The sequence below is a fragment of the Alternaria postmessia genome, assembly GCF_024291825.1.
Source record: "Alternaria postmessia strain BMP 2775 chromosome Unknown scaffold_56, whole genome shotgun sequence".
NCBI classification, from domain to species: domain Eukaryota; kingdom Fungi; phylum Ascomycota; class Dothideomycetes; order Pleosporales; family Pleosporaceae; genus Alternaria; species Alternaria postmessia.
Genome location: NW_026260129.1, coordinates 1 through 27,289, shown reverse-complemented (window position 1 = coordinate 27,289; position 27,289 = coordinate 1). Strand labels below are relative to the sequence as shown.

General features: G+C 32.5%; 3 protein-coding genes across 3 annotated transcripts; 2 read left to right on the top strand and 1 right to left on the bottom strand.

Moving 5' to 3' along the window:
• Positions 1-828: 828 nt before the first annotated feature.
• On the top strand, positions 829-2,398 carry J4E82_007768 (uncharacterized protein; the record flags this gene model as incomplete). Its single annotated transcript, XM_051734010.1, has 4 exons — positions 829-939; positions 987-1,134; positions 1,187-1,845; positions 1,907-2,398. 4 exons carry the CDS (start codon positions 829-831, stop codon positions 2,396-2,398), a joined length of 1,410 nt encoding a protein of 469 aa, XP_051586179.1.
• A 1,318-nt stretch (positions 2,399-3,716) lies between these two features.
• Positions 3,717-5,809, bottom strand: J4E82_007767 (uncharacterized protein; the record flags this gene model as incomplete). Its single annotated transcript, XM_051734009.1, has 3 exons — positions 3,717-5,391; positions 5,444-5,466; positions 5,516-5,809. 3 exons carry the CDS (start codon positions 5,807-5,809, stop codon positions 3,717-3,719), a joined length of 1,992 nt encoding a protein of 663 aa, XP_051586178.1.
• A 328-nt stretch (positions 5,810-6,137) lies between these two features.
• J4E82_007766 (uncharacterized protein) lies at positions 6,138-6,989 on the top strand (the record flags this gene model as incomplete). Its single annotated transcript, XM_051734008.1, has 3 exons — positions 6,138-6,233; positions 6,290-6,771; positions 6,824-6,989. 3 exons carry the CDS (start codon positions 6,138-6,140, stop codon positions 6,987-6,989), a joined length of 744 nt encoding a protein of 247 aa, XP_051586177.1.
• Positions 6,990-27,289: the final 20,300 nt, after the last annotated feature.

Sequence of the window (27,289 nt, the reverse complement as noted above, 5' to 3'; positions counted from 1 at the left end):
ATTCAGCCCTGATCGTCCGCGTCCGTTCCATGCCAAGCGCGTTGAGTACACGGCCACAGTGGCTGGAACCAACAACCAATGAGTTGTGATTGTGGCGGTGTCTGCTAGCTGAGCCAGTGCCAATGTTGCCAAGTCGTAGAACAAGATCTCGACCTTTTCGCACAGCTGAAGCTTGACCTGTTCTGGGCCTTGTCCCTGATCCATACATCTGAAGCTTGAATCGCAGGCGAATTACGGTTTGTCTTAGTCGACGATCCAATCTATGCGCTGATTATCTGGTCACCGACACCTATCTAAAACCACCATTTGTGAACTACGCACAGGCATCCAGGCAAATTTGGCAGCTTTTACACATCGTGGTGCTGCATTTGATAGGGTTCGGTACATGCTGTACTAAGTCGCACAGAGGTCTCGTTCGTACGGCAAGAACAATAACTCGCCGAGGGAAAAGCAATCACGGCTCAGCTACTCATCTCCATCCCGCATCGCACAGAGAGTAAGCCCGCAGAGAGACCCTGCCAAGACGGGAAGCATCTTAATAGAGGCTATGCTTCACCATTCCCGCTACGTGAGCGCGTTCGATTGGAGTCACGTATTCTAGCCTTGCCATTTACAGCATCGCCATAACTGACGCACGGCGCCACCCAGAGATTGTAAACGCCAGACCTAGATTCCAGACTTTGATAGGTTGGTGGAATGCAGGAGAAACGGTCAGGGATAGGGGCACGCGACACGATATGAAGTGCTCGCGTGTCGCAACCTTGAACGCGAAAAATCGTTAAGCTCGACCTTCATTTCTATCTTTTTCGCAGGCGACGATACCTCGTGATGGCGGAGAAGATGCAAAGCACGGCAAACGTGTCGAACGGCACGAATGGTGCATCGGCCAGGCCGCCACTAAAAAAGCAAGATAGTGACAAGGACTTTGATGATTATTTTGTATATCTTTATTGATAACGACTTGTGTAGTCACTAACAGAAATCAGGTTGGCCCGCGCGACCTCGATCACCATTCGAAATGGCCTGTCTTCCTCCGCGTCCACGGCAGTGTTACACCAGAAATGGTGCTGCCTCTGCTCTTTGTAGCTGGCTGGGCAACCATGATTACGCTGATATCGAAGTTTGTCCACGACCGTATGTGTCACACCTACTCTTCTAGCATGTATCATGTATTGATTTCCTCCAGTTAGTGTGAATCAGCTCCTGCTTACCGTTCTTGGTTTTGTCGTCGGTCTGGCACTAAGCTTCAGAAGCTCCACTGCCTACGAGCGATACAATGACGGCCGTAAATACTGGGCACAACTCGCTTTCCAATCCCAGAACCTTGCTCGCCTTATCTGGATTCATGTCGATGAACGGCATGAAAAAGACGCTGAGCTCGGTAAACAAGATCTTCTTGCCAAGATCAATTGTCTCAACTTGATCGCCGCGTATGCGGTCGCACTCAAGCACAAGCTCCGGTTCGAGCCTGGCGTCCATTACGATGACCTAAAGCACCTGGTCGGCCACTTGGACACCTTCGCGCGCGATGCTGATCAGCCAGAAGCCAATAAACCGGGTATATTTAAGACGGCAGGACAGTTCCTCGGGCTACCCATGGCCGAATCAAACCCACGCAAATTGCTGAAGCGCTCGCGTGTGCCACTTGGCAACCTTCCTCTGGAGATCCTCAACCACCTGAGTGTCTACATGAAGTCGATCTACGACAATGGCACCTTCAAAGTTTCCATTTACCAAACGCAATCTCTCAACGCGCTCACAAGCTTCAATGATGTGCTTGCGGGGACTGAGCGCATCCTTTCCACTCCGCTCCCCTTGGCGTATAGCATTGCCATCAGCCAAATCGTAAGTGTCTCTGTACGAACTGCATGTGAGGCATATACTAACTTTATACGCTTACCTCTAGACTTGGGTGTATATCCTTCTTCTGCCCTTCCAACTATACAAGCTCCTGGGATACATCACGATCCCCGCAAGCGTCTTTGCAGCCTACATTATCCTAGGCATCGCGCTCATCGGTCGCGAGATTGAAAATCCCTTCGGTACTGATGTGAATGACTTGCCGCTAGATGCATTCTGCCTGCAGATCAGGAAGGATGTGGATATCATCATGAGTAAAGCAGCGCCCAGCATCGAGCAAGTGGTTATGCACCCGGACAACCAGCTTCTTTATCCATTGAGCAACGTGGGTAGTGCAGAATGGGCGGCGAAGAGTGTTGATGAGATTAGGGACGCGTTGGCGACTAAGCCTGCTCTGCATTTCCCGTTGGTCGAACACAACGAGCATCCGAAGCCTGGTCACTCGGTCAGTACGGGTGTTCGCCGGAGAACGACTAGTGATGACCGAGCTGAGATGGGCGAAGCTGGGCACAGCAGCGTAACCGATGGTGGAGATTAGAGGCGTACTGAGTGTGGACAAGAGCACTATGCTGACTTGGAATAAAAAAACATGAAATCTCATTTCTGAGGTCGTATGTAACCCCAGAAGCCTTGAACGACAGACTAAACCAACCGTATTCTCTCGAAATTATCTTCCAGAAGTTCACTTCCGATTCGTTGCTTCCCTAGTCCTCAAATTTCGATGCATCTGAGAAGAATGCGAGCGTTGTCTTCAGCCACGAACAAGGCGCATTGCTAGCGTAGACTACAATGACCTTTTTGCTTGGCCCACTCATGCCTTCGTCGCTCTGCGCGTCTCCGGCTTGAATATAAACAATCACTTGCGAGCCCAAGTTGTAAAAGGCAACAATAAGGCAGTCACCACTTTCGAGACCAGCGAGATGCGATGCCGGCCAGTTTTCGGAACTTCACCCACTACCATTCCCCCGATCCCCACAATTCAGCCCTACAACAACTCCTTCCCGGCCATCGCGCCCACATATCCCAAAACTTGTTAGTACCATTCAATCCCTTCCTAATACATTCCCCTGTGGAGCCTAATTACCCGAATCGGGCCCGCGCACGGCCCGTACATATCCTAATCGAGCAATGACGTGCCGAAAGTAGGTTGGCAAAGTTGGCAGTGGCGAGTCAAGTTGCAACAGTTGGGCTAGCAAAAGTTGGCACCGTTTTCAACACTTTGTTTGGAGAGTTACTGGATTGGGAATGTGGATAGAAATGACGGGGATGACGACGAGGTTCGTGATTGTAGTGACGTTGGTGGTATGTGACGTCGGAAGTAAGTGGTTGTGGTCGAGGTTAGTTGGATGCTAGATGACAGACGGAGGCAACGCGTGATGTTGTGATTGGGTAGGCTGGAGCATCATCGAAAAAATCACAGCATCGAGAACATGGGAAATTGCAATATTGTATAGCTCTTATCGCGAGGAATCGTAAGTGCACAGGTGGTAGCCCTTTCATTCTTCTGCTACGTATACTATTATGGATATAATGTGAGACGTGGTGCTCACAAAAGGCCCGACATGTCCCGCCCGAATCCCTACAACGCCGTTCTCCTTTGAGAACCTGTCACCTCTGTTACCGGCCTGGAGGCCATCGCCCGGGGCGTGCACAACATCTGAGATATGCATGCAGGTCGTTGGAATAGTGACCCATGGTAGGTCACAACGACAGGCTCTTGTCCCAGTGAGGTGACTCCTGCGTTTATCGCCTGTGGAGTTCATCGGTCCGTAGCGGCGCCATGAAAAACCGATATTGTGACCATGCCCTGTAATAGGGCCAGTCAAGGTTCTGGAAGGCTACATCCCTGGAGCCGTTCACCCAGGCTGTGGACTAGCCATCCCTCCATTGTACGCACTGGCAAAGTCCAATTGTCCAAGTTGGCCATTGATTTGGTCAATCTCTTTGTTCAAATCTTCCAGGTTCTGCGCAAGACTGGAAACTTCGTCAAATCTTCGGTGTTTGGTAGCGTCGGCAACCATCTCTGACACCATAAACTTCTGTTCCTCAAGCACAATCAGTCGTTCCCTCAGCTCCTTCTCTTCTGATTCCATTGCGGAAACCTCGCTACTGCTCACGACACTGCCGGCAGAGCGGTCGTTGTACTTGATAGAGGCGAGAGCACTGCCTCCGTTCGATCGGCCTTGCGGGGCAGCATGCTTTAGGATCTTCGGTAACGACCGTAAGGGCAACATGTGCAAGCTTAGGAAGCTGTAAGCTTGTTGGTATACTGCTCGCTGTAGCTTCTGTTGTGTCGGCGAATCTGTAGGTAGGTCTCGTATTCGTTTCGCAGCCACATCGAATTGTGCGAAGCCATCCATCAAACGCTTCCGTACCTTGGTTGCGTCGGTCAACTGCTGCGGCGTAGGCGACTTGTCTGGATCCTGCAACGCTTGCAAAAGCTTGTGGAAGCGTGGAAGAAGTAGTCGAATGCCTCTTTCGAACTGAGCAAGGTTCTCATATGCGCGCTGGTCCTTGGGCTTGTCGGCTAGTTCGCGTTCAAAGTCGCCTCTAGCGAACAACGTGTGCTGGCAATCTTTGCACATTCGCACGTCGATACTCATTTGAGCAGCATCCTTCTCGGTCTTTTGCGCGCTGGCGTCGACATTAAGGCCTACCTCCGAGGAGCAGCTAGTCTTCGGGTCGCTGCATACTACGCGTCCACACAAGCGACAATGGGATCTCCTGAAGGTATATGTCGAAAATTCCTGTTGACAGAAGGGGCAGTTGGATACTTTAGCATCTTCCTGCCAAGTGATGATGGATTGCTCCAGAGCCTTCCGTTGGTTCTTGACGCCCGCCAGTGAGGAGAACCAGCCCCCGGTAGTCGGTGTCTCCTCTATCGGTGGTGGGTCTGCGAGGAGCTGCGTCAACTTTGTAAGGCGCTTCTCAAGCCTGCTAACCTCCATGCGCTCCCTGTCCACCCGTTTCCGTCTGATCTTGGCGAAGTCGTCGAAGTGGTCGCGCTCGACACCGTGGTGGTCGTTGTAGCCGTCTCTTGACTTGTAGCATGTCTCACACACTCGACACCAGATGCCTCTGACGGGGTCGTGCTTAGCCTGCCGCGACAGCTTCATCTGGTACATAGTGTGTTCCTCGCAGAACAGCCTTCCACACTGCCTGCAGTTCACTGCTGGCTGATTCCCACCCAGTGCCATTTGTGATGCGGTGATGGGTCTTGCGCAGACGGGATCTGAACACACATCGCGGTATCCCGGCCTCTGCCAATGTGCTCGCGTGACTTCCTCCTCCGGGTCTCGGCGCACGGGTGCGGGTTCGTAGGCAGCGTGGGCGGTCGAGCTGCTGGCGGAGTGGGAGATTTGAGGGGGCGTAGGGGCATCGTTGGATTCGAAGACGTCGAGTCCTTTGAGCTTCTGGTTCAGGACGGCGAGGGGCTGGAACTTCTTCGCCTTGTGCATCTGCGCCTCGAACCAGTTCTTGACCTCATCCTGCTCCTCGACTACCAGGTTCTGGTGGTTGTCGTCGAGATGTCTAATAACACTAGTCAGGAATAGCATGGTGAGCTGGTATGAGGGAGTAGTACCGGTTGAGTTGGAGTAATGTTACCTGCTACGTCAGAATCACTGTACATACTCGGCAGGTGCCATGAACCCACCATTTCCTCATTACATATCGGGCACACGAGTCTACTGGACGCGCTCGCCGCCGCATTTTCAGTCGGCCCAATCAGCACCTTGCTGCTGATGTCCTCCCGGGTCTCATGGGTGCTGGCTGGGCTGATGGACGTCTGCGAGCTCAGCGACACCGAGCTCTCCGAGGGCGATAGCAGGCTCGCATTGCGGCGATGGGCAGGTGCAGTTGCTGTTGGCTGCGGAGGTGGCGCAGCGGGCGACAGGTTCCTCCCGCTCCCCAGTACGCGACCGCCGCCCAGAGACCTGCGGGAGGTCATATTCGGGAGTGTCTTGTGGAGTCGTGAAAGTACATGGGCCAGGATGGGTAGGCTAGAGGCGTGGGTCTTGGGCGCGCCGTTACAGGGCACGCTAAGGATGCATGTCCGTTCCGTCGTCGCAGTCGCACAATGGAGACATTGCTAGTGGCCGGCAGGGTGGGAAGCATTGCGTGATTTGACTCTGACGAGTAATCACATGCGATGAGAAAAACTCTATATACAGGCCAGCCCGGCGCGTCCTCTTCTGCACGGCCTTGGCAATGACGCGGAACAGTCGACATGGCTATCTCCGGCCTGCCTCCTCCTTCTCCGCAACACTCTCCGCACCATGAAAGGACCCTACCCAGAGATCCAAGGCGGCGGCTCGTTGATTTTGGCATGGCAGATCCGCAATAAACGCGTCCTGGTAGTCGGCGGCGGCGAGGTATGTCACAGGCCTCATGGGTCCCTACAAAGTATTGACGGTTGACAAAAGTCTAGGTCGCCGCTGGTCGCATCGTCAACGTGCTCAATGCCGACGCCAAAATCACCGTCGTCTCTCCGCGCGACGGCCTCAACGAAGAAGTCGCCTACCGAATCGAACAGGGCCAGGTTGACTATGTGGACCGCAAGTTCGAGCCCCAGGATCTCGATGGCGTCGACATGGTCCTGACGGCCGTCGACGACCCGGAAGCCTCGTCGCAGATATACAAGCTGTGCAAGGAGAGGCGGATAGCAGCCAACATTGCCGACGTGCCACCCGAGTGCGACTTCTACTTTGGCAGCGTCCACCGCGACGGGCCATTGCAGATCATGGTCAGCACAAACGGCAACGGTCCCAAGCTAGCCAACATCGTAAGGAGGCAGATAGCAGCCGGACTCCCATACAACATCGGCAACGCCGTGCAAAGAGTCGGCATGCTGCGAAGGAAGCTGCGAAAGGTCGCTCCCAACATCGAGGAGGGTCCAAAGCGGATGCAGTGGTGCGTCATCTCCATCGCATCCTGAAGACACAAGCTGACTCAGAATCTGTAGGATGTCAAAAGTTTGCGAACAGTATTCGCTCGACGACCTTTGCGCCATGACCGAAGAAGATATGGAGATGCTCCTGGGCTTCTACAAGCCCAACACGGTCCCGTCGCTCGAACAAGTACGACTGCAGGAAGAGGATGGAGCGTACGATGGGCCTTTCTTAATCTGATCGCATGCATGGGTTCGGCGTTGGGTAGACAGCATAATGTAGGTGTAACCGGGAGCTGCGGCGACGCTATATCTCCGACTTTTTGTATATCAATTGTACACTTTCCTACGCTCCTACCTATTCCCATCTCATCTCAACCCTGTCGGCCAACTAGCTTAATAATAACAATAATAATAATAACAACAATAATAATAACAACAACTATACCTAGTACGCTAATAGCTACTTATTAATATAGCAAGATTTAAGTAAGGCTTTATATAAACTACCTGAAGAGTAATCTTAATCACTAAGTATAGGCTTATATATAGTTAGTTAACTTATTTAGGTTAAGTCTAGAAGAGCTTAAGAACAAACTTAGTAAGAAACTGTTTGTCCTTAGAGTTCTCTTTGTTCGCACTACCCTTATACGAGCTAGAATAGTATTATCTTAGATATATTAACTAATATATATTTTACCTTTTTTAATCACTTAATAGAATAGATATACTATAAACTTTTGCAAATAACTATATTTTAAAATGTTTATACTACTTGCTTGTTAGATCTAGTTTTACTAATAAATAAATCTTAACGCTAGTTTTGTTCTTATTCTTATTTACTTTGCGATAATAAACGTACCCTATAATTACTCTAGCTGTACTTTTCTTATTACTCAGTAAAACTCTAGATTTTATATATTTACTTTAGATATAGAATAGATTAATATTCTAGTATTCTATCTCTATGTTATTAAATTATTAATATAAGTTATAATATTTAATTTAAAAATTACTAGAACTAGAGCTTTAGTATTACTTAGTTTTCTATTAGTATAGTTGTATTAATACTAAGCATAGTAGTTAAGAACTTATACTTAGCGCTTACTACTTAGGAAACTCTTAATACTATATCTTTAAGCTATTATAAACATTATCTAGTATTACTATTCCTCTTAATTATACTAGAATATATAATTTCTTTATTTTTTTATATATAGTCTACTTTACTTTATACTTAGAAATATTCTATAACTTATTACTACTTAAAATATTCTACTATCTACTTATCCTATCTTTTATTCGTTGTACTTTTCTTATACTCTATACTTGCGTATACTTACTTGCTTTATCTATATTAAATCTATTACAGCTTTATTGCTACTAATGTCTTTGCAGGTATAAAAACAATAATTATGCTAGAGGTAGCGCTTAACGCTTAGCGCCTAGAGTATAGGCCTTTTATATTATACTATTAGAATTATATATAATACTATTCTACTTTATTCCTAATATATCTATATTAATACTATAAGTACTACTTATCTCTTTCTACATAGAACGCTTAGATAGATAACAGCTTAACTATACTAGTCTCTAATACTACTTTTCTTCTTCTATCTCCAGTCTTCTACTATGTACTTATTTAATATATTTAACCTACTTAAATAAGATATTTCTAGAGCTTTCTTAATTTATATATACGCGTGTAATTAGTTAATTTAATTAGGAAGTTAGAAAAAAATAAGAATAAAGATAAAAATAAAAAGAACTTATAATAATAGAGTAGCTTTATTTGAAGGTAATTTAAAAAAATCTCTAACTTAGTTTTAGAGATTTAAAAAGAACTAAAACTATAAGCTATTATTCTCTACTATGTAAGTATGCTTAAAATTCTTTTTCTTTTATAGCTATAAGTTATTAGTTTTTTACTTTATTACGTAGAAGTATAATAACTCTTATTATAAATAACTACGTTTTTACTACTTAGTAGTTGATAAGGTTTTTTTTCCTAACAGCTTTAGCTAGTAGTAACGTATGAGAAAGCTTATATGCTAGAAAGCTAAGTAAAATTACTAATATTAAGCTTTTCTATAAGTCTAGAATATAGTAAGTATAAATTTAAAGCGTTCTTTTAGTATTCTATACCTCTAATTATATAAACTACTAGTAAAGTATAAATAATATATTAAAAATAGTATTAGAGTAGAAATTTATTTAAGTAATAGCTATTATAAGAGAGTAGATATAGGTATAATAGCTAATAACTAAGAATATAATTATAGATATAAATATAGACTAATTATGAACAAAATAGTAATATCTAGCGCTAATAATCTTAGAGGTATAGGTATATTCTATACTTTAAAGTATCTACTTATTAAGTCTTATATTCTAAAGTTCTATAAGCTCTCTTTAAGTCCTATCAATTATTTGTCTGATATAACTTAGTAATTATAATATTATAACTCTTTAGTTTAATAAGCTCTTTCTTTTTAAGTTTAATAGACTTACTAGAAGTTACTAAAAAGTCTTTAATAGTCTTCTTTTAGACAGCTATAATTATAACTAATAATAAATTAAAAAGAAATAAATCTCTACTAAACTATAGAAATGCGAAAATATTATTAGTCTTTAAACTTACCTATATTTTATAGTATTAGCTTTTGCAAAATAGGCAGGTAAATATATATAATATAACTAATCTTAACACTATTTTAAAAGGTTTTTATACCTATATAGTATTATAAGTAATATTATAAGTGCTAGGTTACACATAATTGTAACGCGCTAGTAACCTATAATATAATATAGTGCTATAATCAAAAAGCTACAATATAGAGCTTGAGTTTAAATTGCTTTTACAACGTTCTATAGACAAAAAAACGAAAAAAAACTACTTTCTAGTATTAATTTGCTATAGATTATAAGCAAAGAGTAATATACTTAATACAGCTAAAATTATAAGAGTATAATAGGATAATAGTATACTTATAAAGGTAGAAGCTTCTAGACGCTTGATAATTAAAAAAGAAAAGAAAGAAAAAAGAAATTAAAAAAAAAAGTATAAGTAGAAATATAAGTAAAGAGAAAAAGTACTTATAATAGTTAACTAGCTTTACTTATAAGTAATTGAAGAAGTTTATAATCTTTATCTAAAAGCTTAGAAAAAACTTAAATAATATACAATTTGTTTTAGCTAGATATACTGTTAAGATATTTCTTCTTCAGTTACTATAAGTTATTAGCTTTTAATTTTATGTTATAAAAGTATAATACCTTTTATTATAAACTACTGTATTCCTACTACTTAATAAGAAGTAAGTTATAATTATCTCTAATAGATTTTACTAGTAGTAATATATAAGAATACTTATTAACTTTAAGTGTAAAACAGAATACTAGTTTTAGGTCTTTTAATTAGTCTAGCATATAGTAAATATAAAATTAAATCCTTAGTTTAATATTATGTACTCTAAAATACATAATGTACTAGTAAGGATAACTACTATATTACATATTATATAAGAGATGAAATTGCTATAAGCAATAGCTATACTAATATTTAAGACTTAAAGATAATGGTTTATAGATATAAATATATTATAACTAGGAGTCAAGATCTAGTAGTAATGTTTAGCAGTAACAATTCTAGAAGTATAAGTATATCATATATGTTAAAACGTCTCCCTATTAAGTCTAAAACTTTAGTATGTTATAAAGCTCTATAAACCTTTTTTTTCAGGTACTATAGTATATTAATTTAATCTAGCTTTTTAATAATAATCTAATATCTCTTTAGTCTAATAAGCTTATTTGTTTTGCTTACTAAGTATTACTTAAGGCTACTAATATAACAGCTTTAGTAATAATAAGATATAAATACAACGCTATAAAGTTATACTATATTATACTATAGTAGAAGTATATTCCTAAATACTTACTTAGCTTTACTATATTACTTAAAGGCTATCTAATCTCTATTTCTAGATAGCTATAGCTATAACTAATAATTAATTAAAGAATCTTAACTTATTACTATGCTAAATAAATACGTAATATGTCTTGATTTTAGAACTTACTTATATTTTATATAATTAGCTTAAGTAAGACAGATAGCTAGACTATACATAAGATAGCTAATTAAAGTAAGTAAATAGCTTTTCTAACTTTTTTTTTTACTTAATAGTTATACTTAGATAGTAATATCCAATTATAAAACCTAATAGTATAAAGTATATGTTATAGTATCTAGTAATATAAATTTATTAAAGCTATTTTTTAGAAAGACACAGCTTTTAGATTAAAACAACCTTATATATAGTAGATATAGTAATAGGGTTGTAGATTAAACTACTAAGTTGTAACTAGTTTACAATAGTACTTACTTGTCTTATTATCTAATAGAGAACATTTAGCTTTTATAGTTATACTTTAGTAAATTAATATAGTTTAAGAAGGTTATTTTATTCTCCTAACACTATCTTCTCTAGCTATATCTATAATTAATAGTTACTTTATAAACTCTAAAGCTTATTATAAGCATAGACATTTTTTATTAAAACTATTATCTTTAAACTTATTTTTTATTCCTAATTAAGGGCCTTAAAGATTATACTTTTATAAATATACTATTATTCTATTATAATACTTTACTCTAAGCTATATAGAGTAATTTAGTTCTTACTACTAATCTATAGTAGTTTAAGACTATAAAGTAGTTTTTCTTCTCTTATTTTATAGAGTATAGTTATAGTAATTTATACTAGAGATTGACATTAGATATTTAAAGTCTATTAGTAGTAAATACGTAGTATTTTATAACGTTATATAAGTATAAGGTAGAACTATATATAGAAACATTTAGCCTACTTTTCTTACTAATTTTATATATAGTTTAGTTACTTATGTTATCTAAACTAAAACTATAAAACTAAGTAAACTACCTTATAATAATATTAATAAAGTGTTAAAGTTAAGCTTTATAAAGCTTAAATACTCCTTAATTTATTATTAGTTATAAGTATTAATATCTGAAAAAGGCCTCTAAAACACTTATATATAACCTCTAGTAAGTCTATTAGATTTAGAAAAACAAAGCTTATTAAACTATAGTGTTATAATAATATTATTCTTAAGTTATATAAGAGAGATAAACTATAGTACTTAGAAAAAGCTTATTAAACTTTAAAATATCAATCTTTATAAGTAGATTATTAATATTATATAATATGCTTATACGTTTTAAAAACTAAAACTATATTAGTTGCACCTAATACAAATTCTAAATAAGTATATATAAAGCTGTATATAGTAAAGCTTAGTAAGTATTTAAGAACACACTTCTAATATAATATAATATAGTATAACTTAACAGCGTTATGTCTGCGTCTTATTATAGGCACGTCTATTATATTAATACTTTATTAAAGATTATTAAATATTACTATAATATCTATTACTATAAGTATATCTATAATTATTTCTATAGTTATTTATTCTTATACTTAGTCTACTCTCCTAAAATAGCAATTACTAATAGTAATTTTTACTCTAATACTATTTTCTATTCACTAATAAAGCTTTACAGATACTTTATCTACATTAAAAACTATACTTTTAAAATAATATTTTAAGTCTATATTAATAATTTTTTCTTCTATTTAAAGACTTAATTCTTATACTTCTTATTTAGTATTAAGGCTTATAAGCTTACTTATATAATAGTGCTAGCTACTATAAAAAGAAAACGTGCCTTATAACTTATAAGGTATTATAAACCTAATAGTATATAATAGAAGTTATTATACATTGTCTTTTTTTAAGGTTAGTGTCTACAGGCTTCTACCTTTGTAAGTATACTACTATTCTATTACAATTCTATCCTATTAGCTTTTTTAAGCAATTTAAACTATACTTATAATATAGAATATACTAATAATAGAAGGGTTTTTTTTTTCTTACTAGAACGTAGTTATAGTAGTTTTAACTTAATATCTATATAGTATTATCTAAAGGTATAAGTTGTGTAATTATTATAATTATGAAACAATCTTCTAGTATAAAGTAAGAAACATTTATAGAATCTTTAACCTACTCTAATTCGCTATATTTTATATATATAATTGCTTATTTTATCTAAAATAGTACTGTAGAATATAAGTCTGTTTAAAGGATAAGAATATTTATATTTTTTTTTATCTTAGTAAAAAGCCTTCGTATTTCTTACTTTACTATTAGTTATAACAGTATGTCTCTAAATATTATTATAAAAGAATTTAATAGAACTATAATAAGACTATTTAAAAGTCTGCTTAAGTTATAAGAAACAGTAGTACTTAGTTATTATTATAAGAGCTAGTTATTTTATTCTAACTATTATAATAGGTAGGTCATTATTCTAGAGAAAGTATTTGTATATTTTATATTTAAGTTATATATTCTATACTACTTATAGTATAACTATTCTTTTTTTCTAATAATAGCCTTCTTTTCTAAGATAATAACTATAATAGACTTGAATAACTACGTATTACTTAATACGCTCTATAGTATAACTTTTAGCTTTATTAACTTCTAGGTTATATACTACTACTCTAAACAATTATAGTAGATGTTAATGAAATTAATTATATAAAAAACTTATTAAGTTTCTTATAAGTACTCTAGTCAGCGTTTAATTTTAACTATTATAATTTATACTATTTAGTATAATAAGCTTACTTAGAGTTTACTTCTAGCTAAGCTGTTTTTATTACTATAAGAGACTATAAAGTTAGCTTTAGTTTAATAGAAAAATAAAGAATACTTACTTTATAAAGTCTAACTTAAGCTATTTAAATATCTAAGAGAATATATACTTATAAGAAGTATATTCTAAGTAAGATAATATATAGTTTATATGTCTTTTAATTTTATAGAGTTAAGTAAGATATCTCTCTAATTACTAATAAATAAAGCTAATCTATAGTTAGAAATTCTTTTTATCTCTATATATATACTTATTTTTTTTATATTGATTAAATAAATTAGCTAAGTAATTATACGTATATATATATATATATATATATATAAAGAAGGCTTTAGAGGTAGTATATATAAGCTATAGTAAGTTAGATATAACTAATAAGTAGATAGTAGAAGTCAAAGATAAAAGAATAGAAGTAGTAGTAGATTAGTATAATTAAGTTGTCTTGTAAGGCATATTAGGTTAAAAAGGAACGAAGCAGTTTCTAATACTAATATCGATATTAAATATTAGTTGTAATATTATATTGTATTTTCTCCAATTCGTAAAATATAATATAAGAGATGTAAGCTCTAAGCGCTAAGCATCAAGCGCTACGCTTAATAATATTATTATTCTAATACTTAGTAAAAGAAATTAGTAGTAATAAAGCTGTATTAGAAATTAGGAATAATAAGGCTATAATACTTAACTCTTTTTTTCGCTATAGTTGTAATTGTGGTTACTAGAAGAGTAATTTGATAAGTAACTAGAAGAGTAACTAAGTATATAGCTAACTATAGTAAAATAACGTTTTTTGAAGCAGACTTACTATATACTAAAGTTATTATACTATTGTATAAATATACCACTTATAGGTTCTAAGAAGATAGAATACAGCCTAATACTAACAATTACTAATATTTTAATAGAAAGTAGAGAACAACTATGTATTGTAAACTTATTATAGATATTACTTTTAGAGTATTATCTAGACTTTAAATAATTTAAAGAAGTAATATTAGAGAGTAGCAAAATTAAAAAAGCAAAAAGTTAAGAGTATAAATTAAAATAAGCTTTATACCTATAAATTTTAGATTTAAAAGTTTAGCTACAGGTAAACGTAAATTAGTTAGGAATAATCTCTTCAACATTAAGCACGTAGTTTAGTATAAGCTTACAAATCAATTACTTAGTTTAGTATTAACTTTGATGTTAAAGCTATAGGGATATACTTATAGATAGTAATATAAATCCTATAATAATAAAAATACTTATAATATATATATATATTTTTAAAAACGTGTATTATGTAGTAATAGCTTAAAGTAGTCATTATATAATGTAAATATATAGACTTATACAATCTAGACTAACAAGTACTTATAACAGCTTTATTACTACTTATTTGTCTGTATAACAACAGAAACAATATTTAATCTAGTGCTTAATAGTTTAAGCTTAGGTTCTTTATATTATATTATTAGAACTACGTATCTTTATATAGCACGCTGCTACTACTATATCTATAATTATATTAGGACCTACTCTTTTTTTATCTAATTTAATACGCCTTATAATATAACTTAAATATACAAATATCCATTTCTATTTCTATCTTTTTGTCTCTAACTACTACTATTCACCTACTTAGTTTTTCTAACTTATTTCTATCTCTAGAGCTTTTTTTTAGCTGTATCTGCATATATAGTTAGTTAGCTAATTTGAGTGTATATTAGATAAGAAACTTTAAGTTATAATAAAGAGAGTTTAAACTCTTGTAATAGCTTTATTTCTAAGTAATTCAAGTAATGTTTAACCTAGTTCTATAGATTTTAAAGAGTAAAAACTATATACTATGTCTTCTAGCTATATAAAAGTTTAAGAATCTTACTATCTTCTAGCACTATAGGGTTCTAGTATTCGATTTTATTATATAGAATTCTTATCTTTTCTATTTTAGAAAGATACGTGCTTATATTTTCTATAATAATAAAGCTAAGTATTAAGCTTAAAGTTATACTTATAATTTAATAATACTTATAAAAGAACATACTAAAGGTAAATACTAATATTTAGTTGTCTAAGAATCGATACTATAGTTAATATAAAGTTAAAGTATTTTGATACTTACATATTAATAAACAACAAGTATAGTTTTAGTACTAAGTAGTAGATAGTATCTTTCTAGAACTTACTAAAGATAATAGTAAGTTACATACATAGTTATATAGATAGCAATATTACTAACTTGTAATAGCTAGGCATAATTATAAATATAATTATAGACATAATAATAAATATAACTATACGTATTATAGTTCTATCTAGTACTAATAATATTAAAAGTCTAGGTATGTAATTTACTACAAAGGGTCTATTTATTAAGTCTACTTTATAAGCTTTCTTTCTAAGTAATATTATCTATCTCTCTATTATTATCTACTAATAATAATATAATAATTTTGCTATATAGTAAGCTTTCTATTTTTTAGAGTTTATAAAGTATACTAAAAGCTATTTTGAAGCTGTTAGAAGTCTTGTTTTAATTGCTATAGACATAACTTATTATAGACTAAGAATAATAAATATCTATTAATCTATTTAATTTAATAGTTTAATTTAGGTATATACAAACAACTGAATATATATAAATAAAGTAGCTTAATAGTTTCTTAAGGTGTATCTTTATATCTACTAGAATTACTAAAATTTTTGTTTTTTAGTTAGCGTCTAGAGGCTTCTTTCTTTGTAAGTATACTACTATTCTGTTATAATTCTATAATCTTAGCTATATTAAGCACTTAACTCTATACCTATAATCTATAATAAAGTAATACTATTAAGTAATCCTCTTTTCTTTAATAGAACGTAAGCTATAATAGCTTTATTCCTGCTGATTTCTTTGCAGGTATAAGAACAATAACAATGCTAAGCATAGCGCTTAGCCCTTAGAGCTTAGGCTTTCTATATTAGAGTATTAGAATTGCGTATAATACTATACTACTTTAATACTAAGATGTCTATGTTAATATTACAAGTACTAGCTATTTTATCTTTTTACCTAATACGCTTGAAAAGATAATAGCTTAACTATACTAGTCTTTAGTACTACTTCTATTCTGTTAGCTCTATCTTTCTATTATCTACTTATTAGTTATATCTTACTTACTTATATAAGCTATTTCTAAAGCTTTCTTAATTTATATATATATATATATAATTAGTTAAATTTATTAGTTTATGTAAGAGAAGAATAAAGATTAAAAGGTAAGTAGAAAAGTAGACGTAGTAGTAGATAAGAATAACTTATTATAGTAGCTTAGGTTTAAATTATTTATAAGTATAAAAGAAATACTTAACTTACTCTTATAAGCTTATAAAGAACTAGAAATACTTACTATTAGTCTTAGCTATATAAATATCTATTAGATACACTATTTCTTATAGCTATAAGTTATTAGCTCTTTACTTTATTATATAGAGACTTGATATATTCTTTTTTAGATAATAAGTTATAGCTTTTAGTATTAGCCTTAGCCTATAGTAAATAGTAACTAAACTAGTAGTATATAAACTAGTAGTAATTACTAGTAGCGCATTTCTCTATAGCTTTAGAATATAGTTTCTATAAACTTAATAAGCATTTTATATTCTATTCTTTATAAGATAGTAGTAAATTCATAGTACTATATTATAGATAGCGTTTCTATAAAACTTACTTTAGAAAGTAGCTTCTTTAAAGAAGTTAATTAAAAAGTAAGTATAAAAGATAGCTATAAGTATATTTATTAGTGTGTTTATAGATATACTTATACATATATTTATTAACGTAATTATAGATATAGTAGCAATATATAAAGCTAATATTACTAAAGAAATAAGTAAGTTATATACTATTAAAAGTCTGCTTATTAACTTTTATATTATAGAGTTTTTTTAAAGTCTCTCTTTAAGTACTATAGTCTATCTTACTAATATAACCTAATAATAATAATATTATAACTTTATAGTCTACTAAGATTTTACTTCTTATAACTTTAATAAACTTATTAATAAACCTGTTATAGTTTACTTAAAATCTCTAATAACTACGCCTAGATAGCTACTATTATAACTAACAATAAATAAGCAAAATACTAAGGCTTTCTACTAGCTAAGTTAAAGAATATATAAATATTATCTTTAATCTACTTAGTTCTATAGTATTAGCCCAGTTATATATAGGCAACTAAACATACGTAACCTAAGTATATTAATAGTTTCTCTAGGTGTTTTTTACTTTACACCAAAATTATATTCTACAACTATACTACTTACGCTCCTAGTAGATTAAAGAATTATAATAGAGGGCTTAAGTTTAAATTACTATAGCTATTTTCTACTAACAAACTAAAACTAATTTATAGTTCTAATTTGTTATATATTATAAGTATAACGTAAAGTACTTAATACACCTAAAAGTGTAGAATATAATAGAGTAGTACTATATTTATAAAATTAGAAGCCTTTAGACGCTAAATAAGAAAACAAAATAGAAGTATAGTAATTTAAACTTAAGCTTTATGTTATATAGTTGTAATTTAATACTAGTATAGGCGTAATAGTTATAAGAATATTATCTTAGCATAAATCAAAATATACTTTGAAAAACTATTAGCTTACTCTAGTTAGCAATATAATATATAGTGTAGCTGCTTATTTTATTAAAACTAATTATATAGAACTAAGTAGTCTTAAGATAACTTAAAAGACTTAAGATATATCTGCGTAACACTATACTAAAGTAGTAAAGAGCTTAATTCTTAAATATATTAGTAGCTATAATAAGAGCTATCTAGAAAGGAACTATAATTAGCCTTTAAGTAACTATTAATAAATTAACAAAATCTAAAAGAAGAAAGCTTTCTAGACTGTAGTATTATAACATTATTATTCTTAAGTTATATTAGAGTAATAAACTATAATACTTAAGAAGAGAGAGCTTTAAGACTATATAATATAGAAGTTAATATGCAGACTCTTTAAAGTATACGACTTACCTATCTATCTAGAATTATTGTTACTTACTATTGCTATAATGTTTATATTAGCATTTATAATTGTACCTAACTATTATAACTCTACGTAACTGCCTACGTAACTACTAAAGTAAATACTTATATAACCTATAATTACCTTTAGTAACTTTAATAAAGAGGCTATCTACTAGTTAGCTTGAGAACTTTAAGAGTAACTTTAATTACTAAGTATAAGCTTACATATAGCTAGTTAGCTTATTTATATCAAGCTTAAAAGAGCTTAAAAGTAAGTTTATCAAAAAGGTATTTAAGCTTAGACTTCTTTTTAACAGTACTATTTTTATACTAGCTAAGATAAATATAAGTTTAGAAAAAAAAGCCCTTGCTTATACTCAGAGTATATAAGTAAAGTATTAATATAATATAGTTATAGCTTGTAGCGTAGAAATTAATAAGTAAAATAAACACTTTTAAGATATTCTTAGTAATCTATATAATAGCTAGGTACACTTTCTCTATACTACTATTTAAGTTTTAATATAAGCATAATAGAAAGTAGCTATAAATACTAATAGAGTAGTAAATTATTAGTTTAGTAACCTAAATAGCTTAGAGGAAGATAATAAAAAACTCTAGTAGGCGCGTAACTATCATAGTTACCTTTAAAGCTTAAGTAATAGAACTACTAAGCTATAGTTTTAGCTATATCTTATAACTTAACATAGATATATTAGTAATAAAGTAATATAGTCTTGTAGATAATTCTAATAGTATATTATAAAAGGCGTAAGCTCTAAGCGCTAAGCGCTAGGTTTAGCGTTATTATTATTCTTATATAAAGAAATTAGTTGTAAAAAAGCTATAATAATTTAATATAGCTAGTATTACATGTAGATAATAGAATAGTAGCATACTTATAAACACAGAAGTGTCTAGACGCTAAGTTAATACAGAATAAAGATATATAGAACTAGGTACTCTTAATATATATATACTAGTAATCTTTATTTATTTAACAAAAACAACGCTAGATACTACGCTTAGCTTTACAGCTTAAGTAGTTTTAATATACTATTAGAACTACGTACAGCACTATAGTAGTTTATTACTAATATATCTACGTCTATATAAATATAATAACTACTAGCTATTATTTTTATTTTATTTGCGTAATTAGATAACAGCTTTCTATATTATTCTCTAGTACTACTCTTTTAATCTACTATCTTTCTTTCCATCTTTATTACTTAGCTATATAAGTTAACAATAAGTTATATATATATACTATGCCTTAGGCTTTCTAGAACTATCTATATAGGTATAATGTGCTTACTTGTTCTAATTAATTTTATTTAAAAACGATATATGTATAAGTAAAGATAGAAAAAAGAATAGTAGTAAAGTCTACTTTAGCTTTGTTACTTTTAATCTCTTTATAGATATATTTATTATTATTATACTAAGCGTAGCCCATATAGCTTAGGCTGTCTGTTGTATACTAAATTATAGTAATAATATTCTATAAAAAGATAAACAATGTTTGTTTTAATTTATAATATAAGTATAGTATAAGGTACTTAATATACCTAGTATAAAGAATTATATAAAGTTACTATATACTTACAAAACTATAAGCTTTAAGATACTCGAATAAAGAACAAAAATAGTAAGAAGGCTTTTTTACAAATAATTATAGAAATAGTTAGCTAAACTTTACAAGGCTAAGTAGAATATGAATTATACACTATACTACTAAGAATAAAGATTTTATAGATATTTATTCTTCTAAGAGTAGTAAAAGATAAAAGAAAACTTTAAAAAGTAAATTAATTTAACTTTTTATAATAGTATATTTCCTTTGTAAGTTCTTATTATAACAAAAAGAGCTTAGGTAATAGTTACTTTTAAATAAACTATTTATACTTTATAGTATAAGTAATAGATCTAAGTATTATAAGCTTATAAGAATAACTAAAAAAATACTTAAATAATATACTATATTATTATTAATATTATAATTTGCTATTATTATAACAGGGAGAAGCCTAAAGATAAGAGGCTTTAGCTAGGTAGCCTTAGGACTAGTGCAGCTATCTAAACTTGCCTAGGATAGCGCTAGAACTTAGCTAGAGTTTAATATTAGCTAGAGGAATCTTCTAATCCTGTTTAGAATAGTACTAGAGCTTAGCTAGAGCTTAGCTAGAGCACTAAGTACTATCTAGAACTTACCTAAAGTTTAGAACTGCTATATATATAAATATCTATCTTATTCTAAGATAGCTTTAATAGTTAATTTGTCCTAAATTAAACTACTAGCAAGCATCTCTTGATTAGCCTGTTATAATTATAGTATATAGTTACAGTATTTTATTAAGTAGCAATTTAAGCTAACATAAATATAATAGAACTCGTTAGTAGTATATAGTCTTATAGATATATTATATATATTATTTTACAAAAACAAACCTTATATAATTTTAAAAAAAAAAGTAAGACAGAATAGAAGTAGTAAAAGACTTCTAACTTAAATATAGATAATAATATAATTTGTTTAAGAAAAGCACCTACTCTTTACTATAGTTCGAAGCAAAAACCTAGCTCTTATAATAATAGCTAAATACTAATTCTTTACTTTTAGATAGACCTATTATTATAGTTTACTTCGATTCTTTTATAGTTATTAGATTTTGTCTAAAGTGCTATAATAATAGATAACAACAATTCTAGGAACTGTAATATATGCTATATTCTAGGTATAAATATATCGTAGCTAGCAGTTAGTCTAATGTAAACTTTATATTAGATACTGATTACAACTTAAAAGTAAGAGAGTTAAGAGTAATACTAGGTATACTAATTTTTAAAAGCATAAGGTATCTTGCGTGTAAATACTAAAAACAAACTATAGTTAAGCTATAATAGTAATTTATAATAGCAAATACTTTGCTTTCTAGCCTTTTAGCTTAGAAGAGCCTAGAGCTTAAGTCTCTATTAGAATATAATACTATCTACGTTTTATATATATCTTTAAAAAAAACTAGCATCTTAAATAAGAACAATACTAGTAGAATAATAGCAATAATAAAAGTTATACAGAATAAATCTATTTCATAATTCTTATTTTATTTTAAGGTTTAGAGGCTTCTAGCCTTATAAGCATACTGCTATTCTATTATAAATCTAAAATATTAGCTGTGTTAAGTACTTTAGTTTATGCTTATAATCTATGCAAATTAATATTATAAAATAGTTTTTTTTCTTTAGTAGAATATAGTTATAGTAATCTAGACTACGGCTCTGTATTGTGTGTTTTACATTCTAGTACTAGATTATATTTTAAGTTGCTAGCGTGTTATAATTACACGTAACCTAGCATACATAATATAACTTATAATATTATATAACTATAGAAACTTCTTAAAAAGGTATTAAGATTAGCTGTATTACGTGTATTTAGTTGCCTTTCTTACTTAGGCTAATACTATAGCATATAAACAAACTTAAAGTCTAATACGAAAAGTATACTTTAAAACTATTAGTATAAGATATTACAGCTAGAATAATACTAATATTTTAAATAATGCTTTTCCTTTTTGAGTATAATACTTAGGTTTATATTATAAAGATAAATATTATAAATTATAACTAGTAGTCTAATACTAGTTTTTTAATAGTAATAATACTTTATATTAACTATTTAGTATAACAAACTTATTAAAATACTTACTAGTAACAATAAGTCTAAACACTTCTAGCTTTAAAGTCTCTTTAATTTTTATATTAATAGCTAAAATCCTATATATACAAAATCTTAATTCTTTACTTTTAGAGTAGTAGAGATAGAATAATTTATAAAAGGATTTCTCTACTCTTTTATTCTAAAGTTTGAAGTATATATTTAGTAGATATAAAAGTTTATATCTCTGGAATAATTTTTAAGGTTGAATATATTAAGAAGCTTAGTTTGTTTTTGAATTCTTAATTATATTAAGGAATTTTATTATCTTATAACTAAATAGCTATACTATTCTTCTATTTCAATTAGTTATTTTACTTTTATTTACTTCTTATCTAATTTCTTATACAATTATAATAAGATAATAATAGACTTAGCTAGTTAACTATATATATAGATATATTTGCGTACATAGTTCCTTAGATAGCAGCTTAAACTAGGTATAATAGCTAGGTATAATTATTAATATAGTTGTAAATATTTCTATAGATATTATAGTAAGAGCTCGCGCTAATAGTTCTAAAGGTCTAAGTATACTATATAAGCTTAGAAGTCTGCTTTTAAAGCTTATTTATAGGCTCTTGCTACGTGCTATAGTTTCTTTAATAAAAGTTAGTAATAACAATAGTATTATAATACTATAGTCTAATAAGTTTAATTTTCTTAGATTTAATAAACTTGCTTGAGGTTACTTACAAGTCTTTTATAGGCCCCTTCTTAATAGCTGTAATTATAGCTAATAATAAGTAAAGAATATTTAAGCTTGCTACTACTTAACTACAGAACTATATATATATATTATATTAATTTTACGTATTTACTATAAGCTTACATAGTCTCTAGTATCAGCTTAGGGAAGATAGATAATAAACTATATAAATATAGCTTATTAAAGTATATTAGTAGTTTTTTTAAGTATTTTGTACTTTACACTAGAATAATACCCTGTAATTACTTGCGCTAGTAACTTACTATACAACACAGTACTATATTCTAAAGTATATAATATAGAGGTTAAGTTTAAATTCCTATAACTATACTTTACTAAGAAAAGAACTAAAAGCTACTTTTTAATATTAACTTAGTATATATTATAAGCAAAAAGTAAAGTACTTAATATAGTTAATAATATTGGGCTACAATAAGATAGTAGTATACTTATTAAACTAGAACTTATTAAGTGCTAGACAAGAGTTAGAATAAAAGAAGAACACCTTTTTAATTATTATCTATCTACGCTACTATAACTATAGTAGTAAAGCTTAGTATTCTTATTATAACGTAAACTATAGCTAGAATTATAGCTTTATTACTACTAGTCTCTCTAGATTTTATAGATAATAATAATACTATATATAGCGCTTAAAGCTTTAGCTTTCTATATTATAGTACTTAGATTTTATATAATACTATATAAACTTATTACTAGTATATCTATATTTATTAAAGGTAACTTAACTCTATAGAATTTTTTTATTTTCTTTATAAGGTTAAAAGGCTTATACTTCTATAAGTATACTACTATTTAATTTTAATACTATAGTTTTAGCTATATTAAATCTTTTGGTCTATTTTTATAATATAGAATAAGAAAATCTTATAAAGTAACATTTTTTCTGTATAGAGCCTAGTTACAGCATATTAAACTAGAGCTTTATATTAAAATTCTTAGATCTCTTAGTAGTAGAAGTATTATCTTAATAAAATACTATTTATATATAAGTGTAAGGCAAATAATACTTAGAAAAAACTATTAACTTACTCTAATTTACTATATTATAGATAGATTAGCTACTTATCTTACTTAACATAGTTTACAAGCGAGCGCCGCGTACAAGCGAGCGCCGCACCCTACTAACTTTGCGCACCTCTCCTATCTCAATGTACAATGGCACAACGCAGCGCTACTCTATCAGCTCTAAATGAAGCAGACGTTCAGCTTGCTATCTCTTCTATTAATTCTCGTTAAATACAGAGTAATCGCAATGCTGCTGCTATCTATAGCGTGTCTGAACGAACGATCCGCCGCCGACGTGCTGGTGTACCTGCCCGACGCGATTGCCAGCCCAACTCAAGAAAGCTTACGCAGAGAGAGGAGGAGGTGATTATTAGCTATATACTTGACCTAGATTAGCGTGGATTTGCGCCTACGTACGAAGCCGTACGTGATATGGCTAATAAGCTGCTGACTGCGCGCGGCGCTGGCCAGGTCGGCGTCTACTGGCCGCGCAACTTTGTTAAGCGTACTAACAGCCTCACGACGTGTTTTAATAGACCGTACGATAGGCAGCGAGCTCTATGCGAGGATCTAGCTCTAATTAGGAGCTGGTTTGAGCTTGTGGAGGAGACAAAGACTAAGTACGGCATCTGCGATGAGGACGTCTACAACTTCGACGAGGCTGGCTTTATGATGGGCAAGATTACGACTCAGCTCGTCGTGACTGGGTCAGAGAGAAGAGGCAGACCAAAGGCTATTCAGCCAGGCAATCGTGAGTGGGTAACGTTGATCGCTGCGATCAACGCAGCTGGCTGGACAATCCCACCATTCCTTATCTTTGCTGGCCAGTATCACCTGTCTGCCTGGTACGAGGAGGATATCCCACGCGACTGGGCAATTGCAATTAGCGACAATGGCTGGACAAATAACGAGCTAGGAGTTGAGTGGCTAAAACACTTTAACGCTTACACAAAGACTCGCGTTGTTGGTGCGCGTCGCCTGCTTGTCCTTGATGGCTATAGGAGCCACCACTCTCTTGAGTTTCAAGAACTCTGCAAGGAGAACAATATCTACACGCTCTGCATGCCACCTCACTCATCTCACCTGCTCCAGCCTCTTGACGTTGGCTGCTTCTCGCCGTTGAAGCGCGCGTACAGCCGTGAGGTAGAGGGCCTGATCCGCCACTACATCAACCACATCACGAAGCTCGAGTTTCTCCCAGCCTTTAAGGCAGCCTTTAATTGATCGTTTACGTTAACTAATATCGGCTTAGCTTTTCGAGGCGCAGGCCTTGTTCCTCACTGTCTAGATGCTGTCCTGTTAAAGCTAGACGTGCAGCTCCGTACGCCTACTCTAGCTGCTCTATCAGAGGCCCTCTGGGAGGCGCGTACGCCGAGCAACGTACGCGAGCTTGAGGCTCAATCAACGTTGATACGTGATCGAGTTCGGCGGCACAAGAGCTTATCGCCTGCCTCTATTATTGAAGCGATTGACCAGCTTAAGAAGGGCGCTGAGGTAATAATGCTCTTAGCTGAGCTAATGCGCGATTGGATTGCTAGCCTTAAGAGGGCTAATGAGGCAGCCTTAGCGCGTAAACAGCGTAAAAAAAGGCGTATACAAAAGCGAGGGACCTTAACAAAGGGAGAGGGAGAAGATATACTTGCTTAACGCGAGGTTGAGCAGCAGATTTCTGGTGAAGAGCGTTAAGGAGGTGCGCGATCAGGACTTAGCCGCTAGGCTCTGGCGCGCTGCACGAGGTGCAGGGAGACTGGCCACAACTTACGTACATGCAAGAAGGATACTGAAGATACTGCTTAATCTGCTATATAGATATCTATATATTATATCATCACGTTGTTGAGATGTACGATTGTAGAGGTGTGCAAAGTTGGTGGGGTGCGGCGCTCGCTTGTACGCGGCGCTCGCTTGTAAACTATGTTATACAAATACTTTAGAACATAACTAAGTTTTATCTATAGCTACTTCTTATTATACCTATTCTAGAACCTAGATAATAGTATAGACAAAGTTTAGCTAGCTATTAAATAGACTATTAAGAACGTTTTAGAGGTTTTTATTCTATTTATTAGATCTTGCGCTACTAGCTATAACTATATTATACAACTACTATACTCCTCTATCCTAGGTATAAGCAAAGGCTTTATTTTCTAGGCATATGTCTATTCTAGGTTATATAAAAATACTGCTAATAAAGAGAACTTCAAGGACAAATAGTTAAATAACTATATATAAGCTTATACTTAGTAATTAAAGTTACTCTTAAAGCTGTCTATACTAAGCCTAACTTAATTCTTACTATATTAATAGGTAGCTGTTAGCGTAGTAGCTATAGTTGTTATTATTATTATTGTTGTTATTGTTGTTATTAAGCTAACTATAGGGCTCTCTATAACTAAGCGCTCTATACCTATAATATAATTATATATAATCACTTTCTATATATCTAAAATAAGATATTAGAGTATAGAATTTTAGAGAAGAATATTTAAGTCTATTTTTAAATATTTCTAAGATTATAATCTTATAGTTTAAAACTCTAGTTACTTACTTTTACTATAGTTACCTCTAGTAAAACTATACTCTTTTTTTAATATTCAGCTTTATAGTAACTATCTAGAGCTAAAAACTTTGTAGTAGCTCTCTAAAACTATATAAGATTTATAGCTTTATTTTCTTTTTTTTTAAGCGTCTAAAGGCTCCTACTTTTACAAGTATACTGCTATTCTATTATAATACTGTAATTTTAGCTGTGTTAAGTATTTTACCCTCTGCTTATAATCTATAACAAATTAATACTAGAAAGTAGTTTTTTTCTTTTCTTTTTTAGCAGAACGTAGTTATAATAATTTAAATATAAGCTCTATATTATATCTTCTAAATCTATTAGTAGCGCAGGCGTTATATAATAAAATAAAATATTATTTTAGTATAAAGTAGAAAATAGCTAGAAAAACTATTAACCTACTTTAATTATATATATTTAGTTGCCTATTTTGCCTAAATTAATACTATAGAACTAAGTAAATTTAACTCTTAAGAAAAGATAACGTTTACATATTCTTATAGTTAAGTAGTAGAGAGCCTTAATATTTCTTAATTTATTATTAGTTATAGAAGCTACTTAGAAAAGACTTTAAGAGGCCTAAAGAAGAATTTAAGAGACTTTTAAGTAAGTAACTCTTAGTAAGTTATTTGTTACAAGGTAACAAGGAGTTGCTTCCTTTTGTTATGCAGGCCGCAGGAAGGAAGACCATCGGGATAGCCGCGATGGAAGGTCGCTGATCCAAGGCGGGGCCTGGGATCACGTGACGTGCCATCA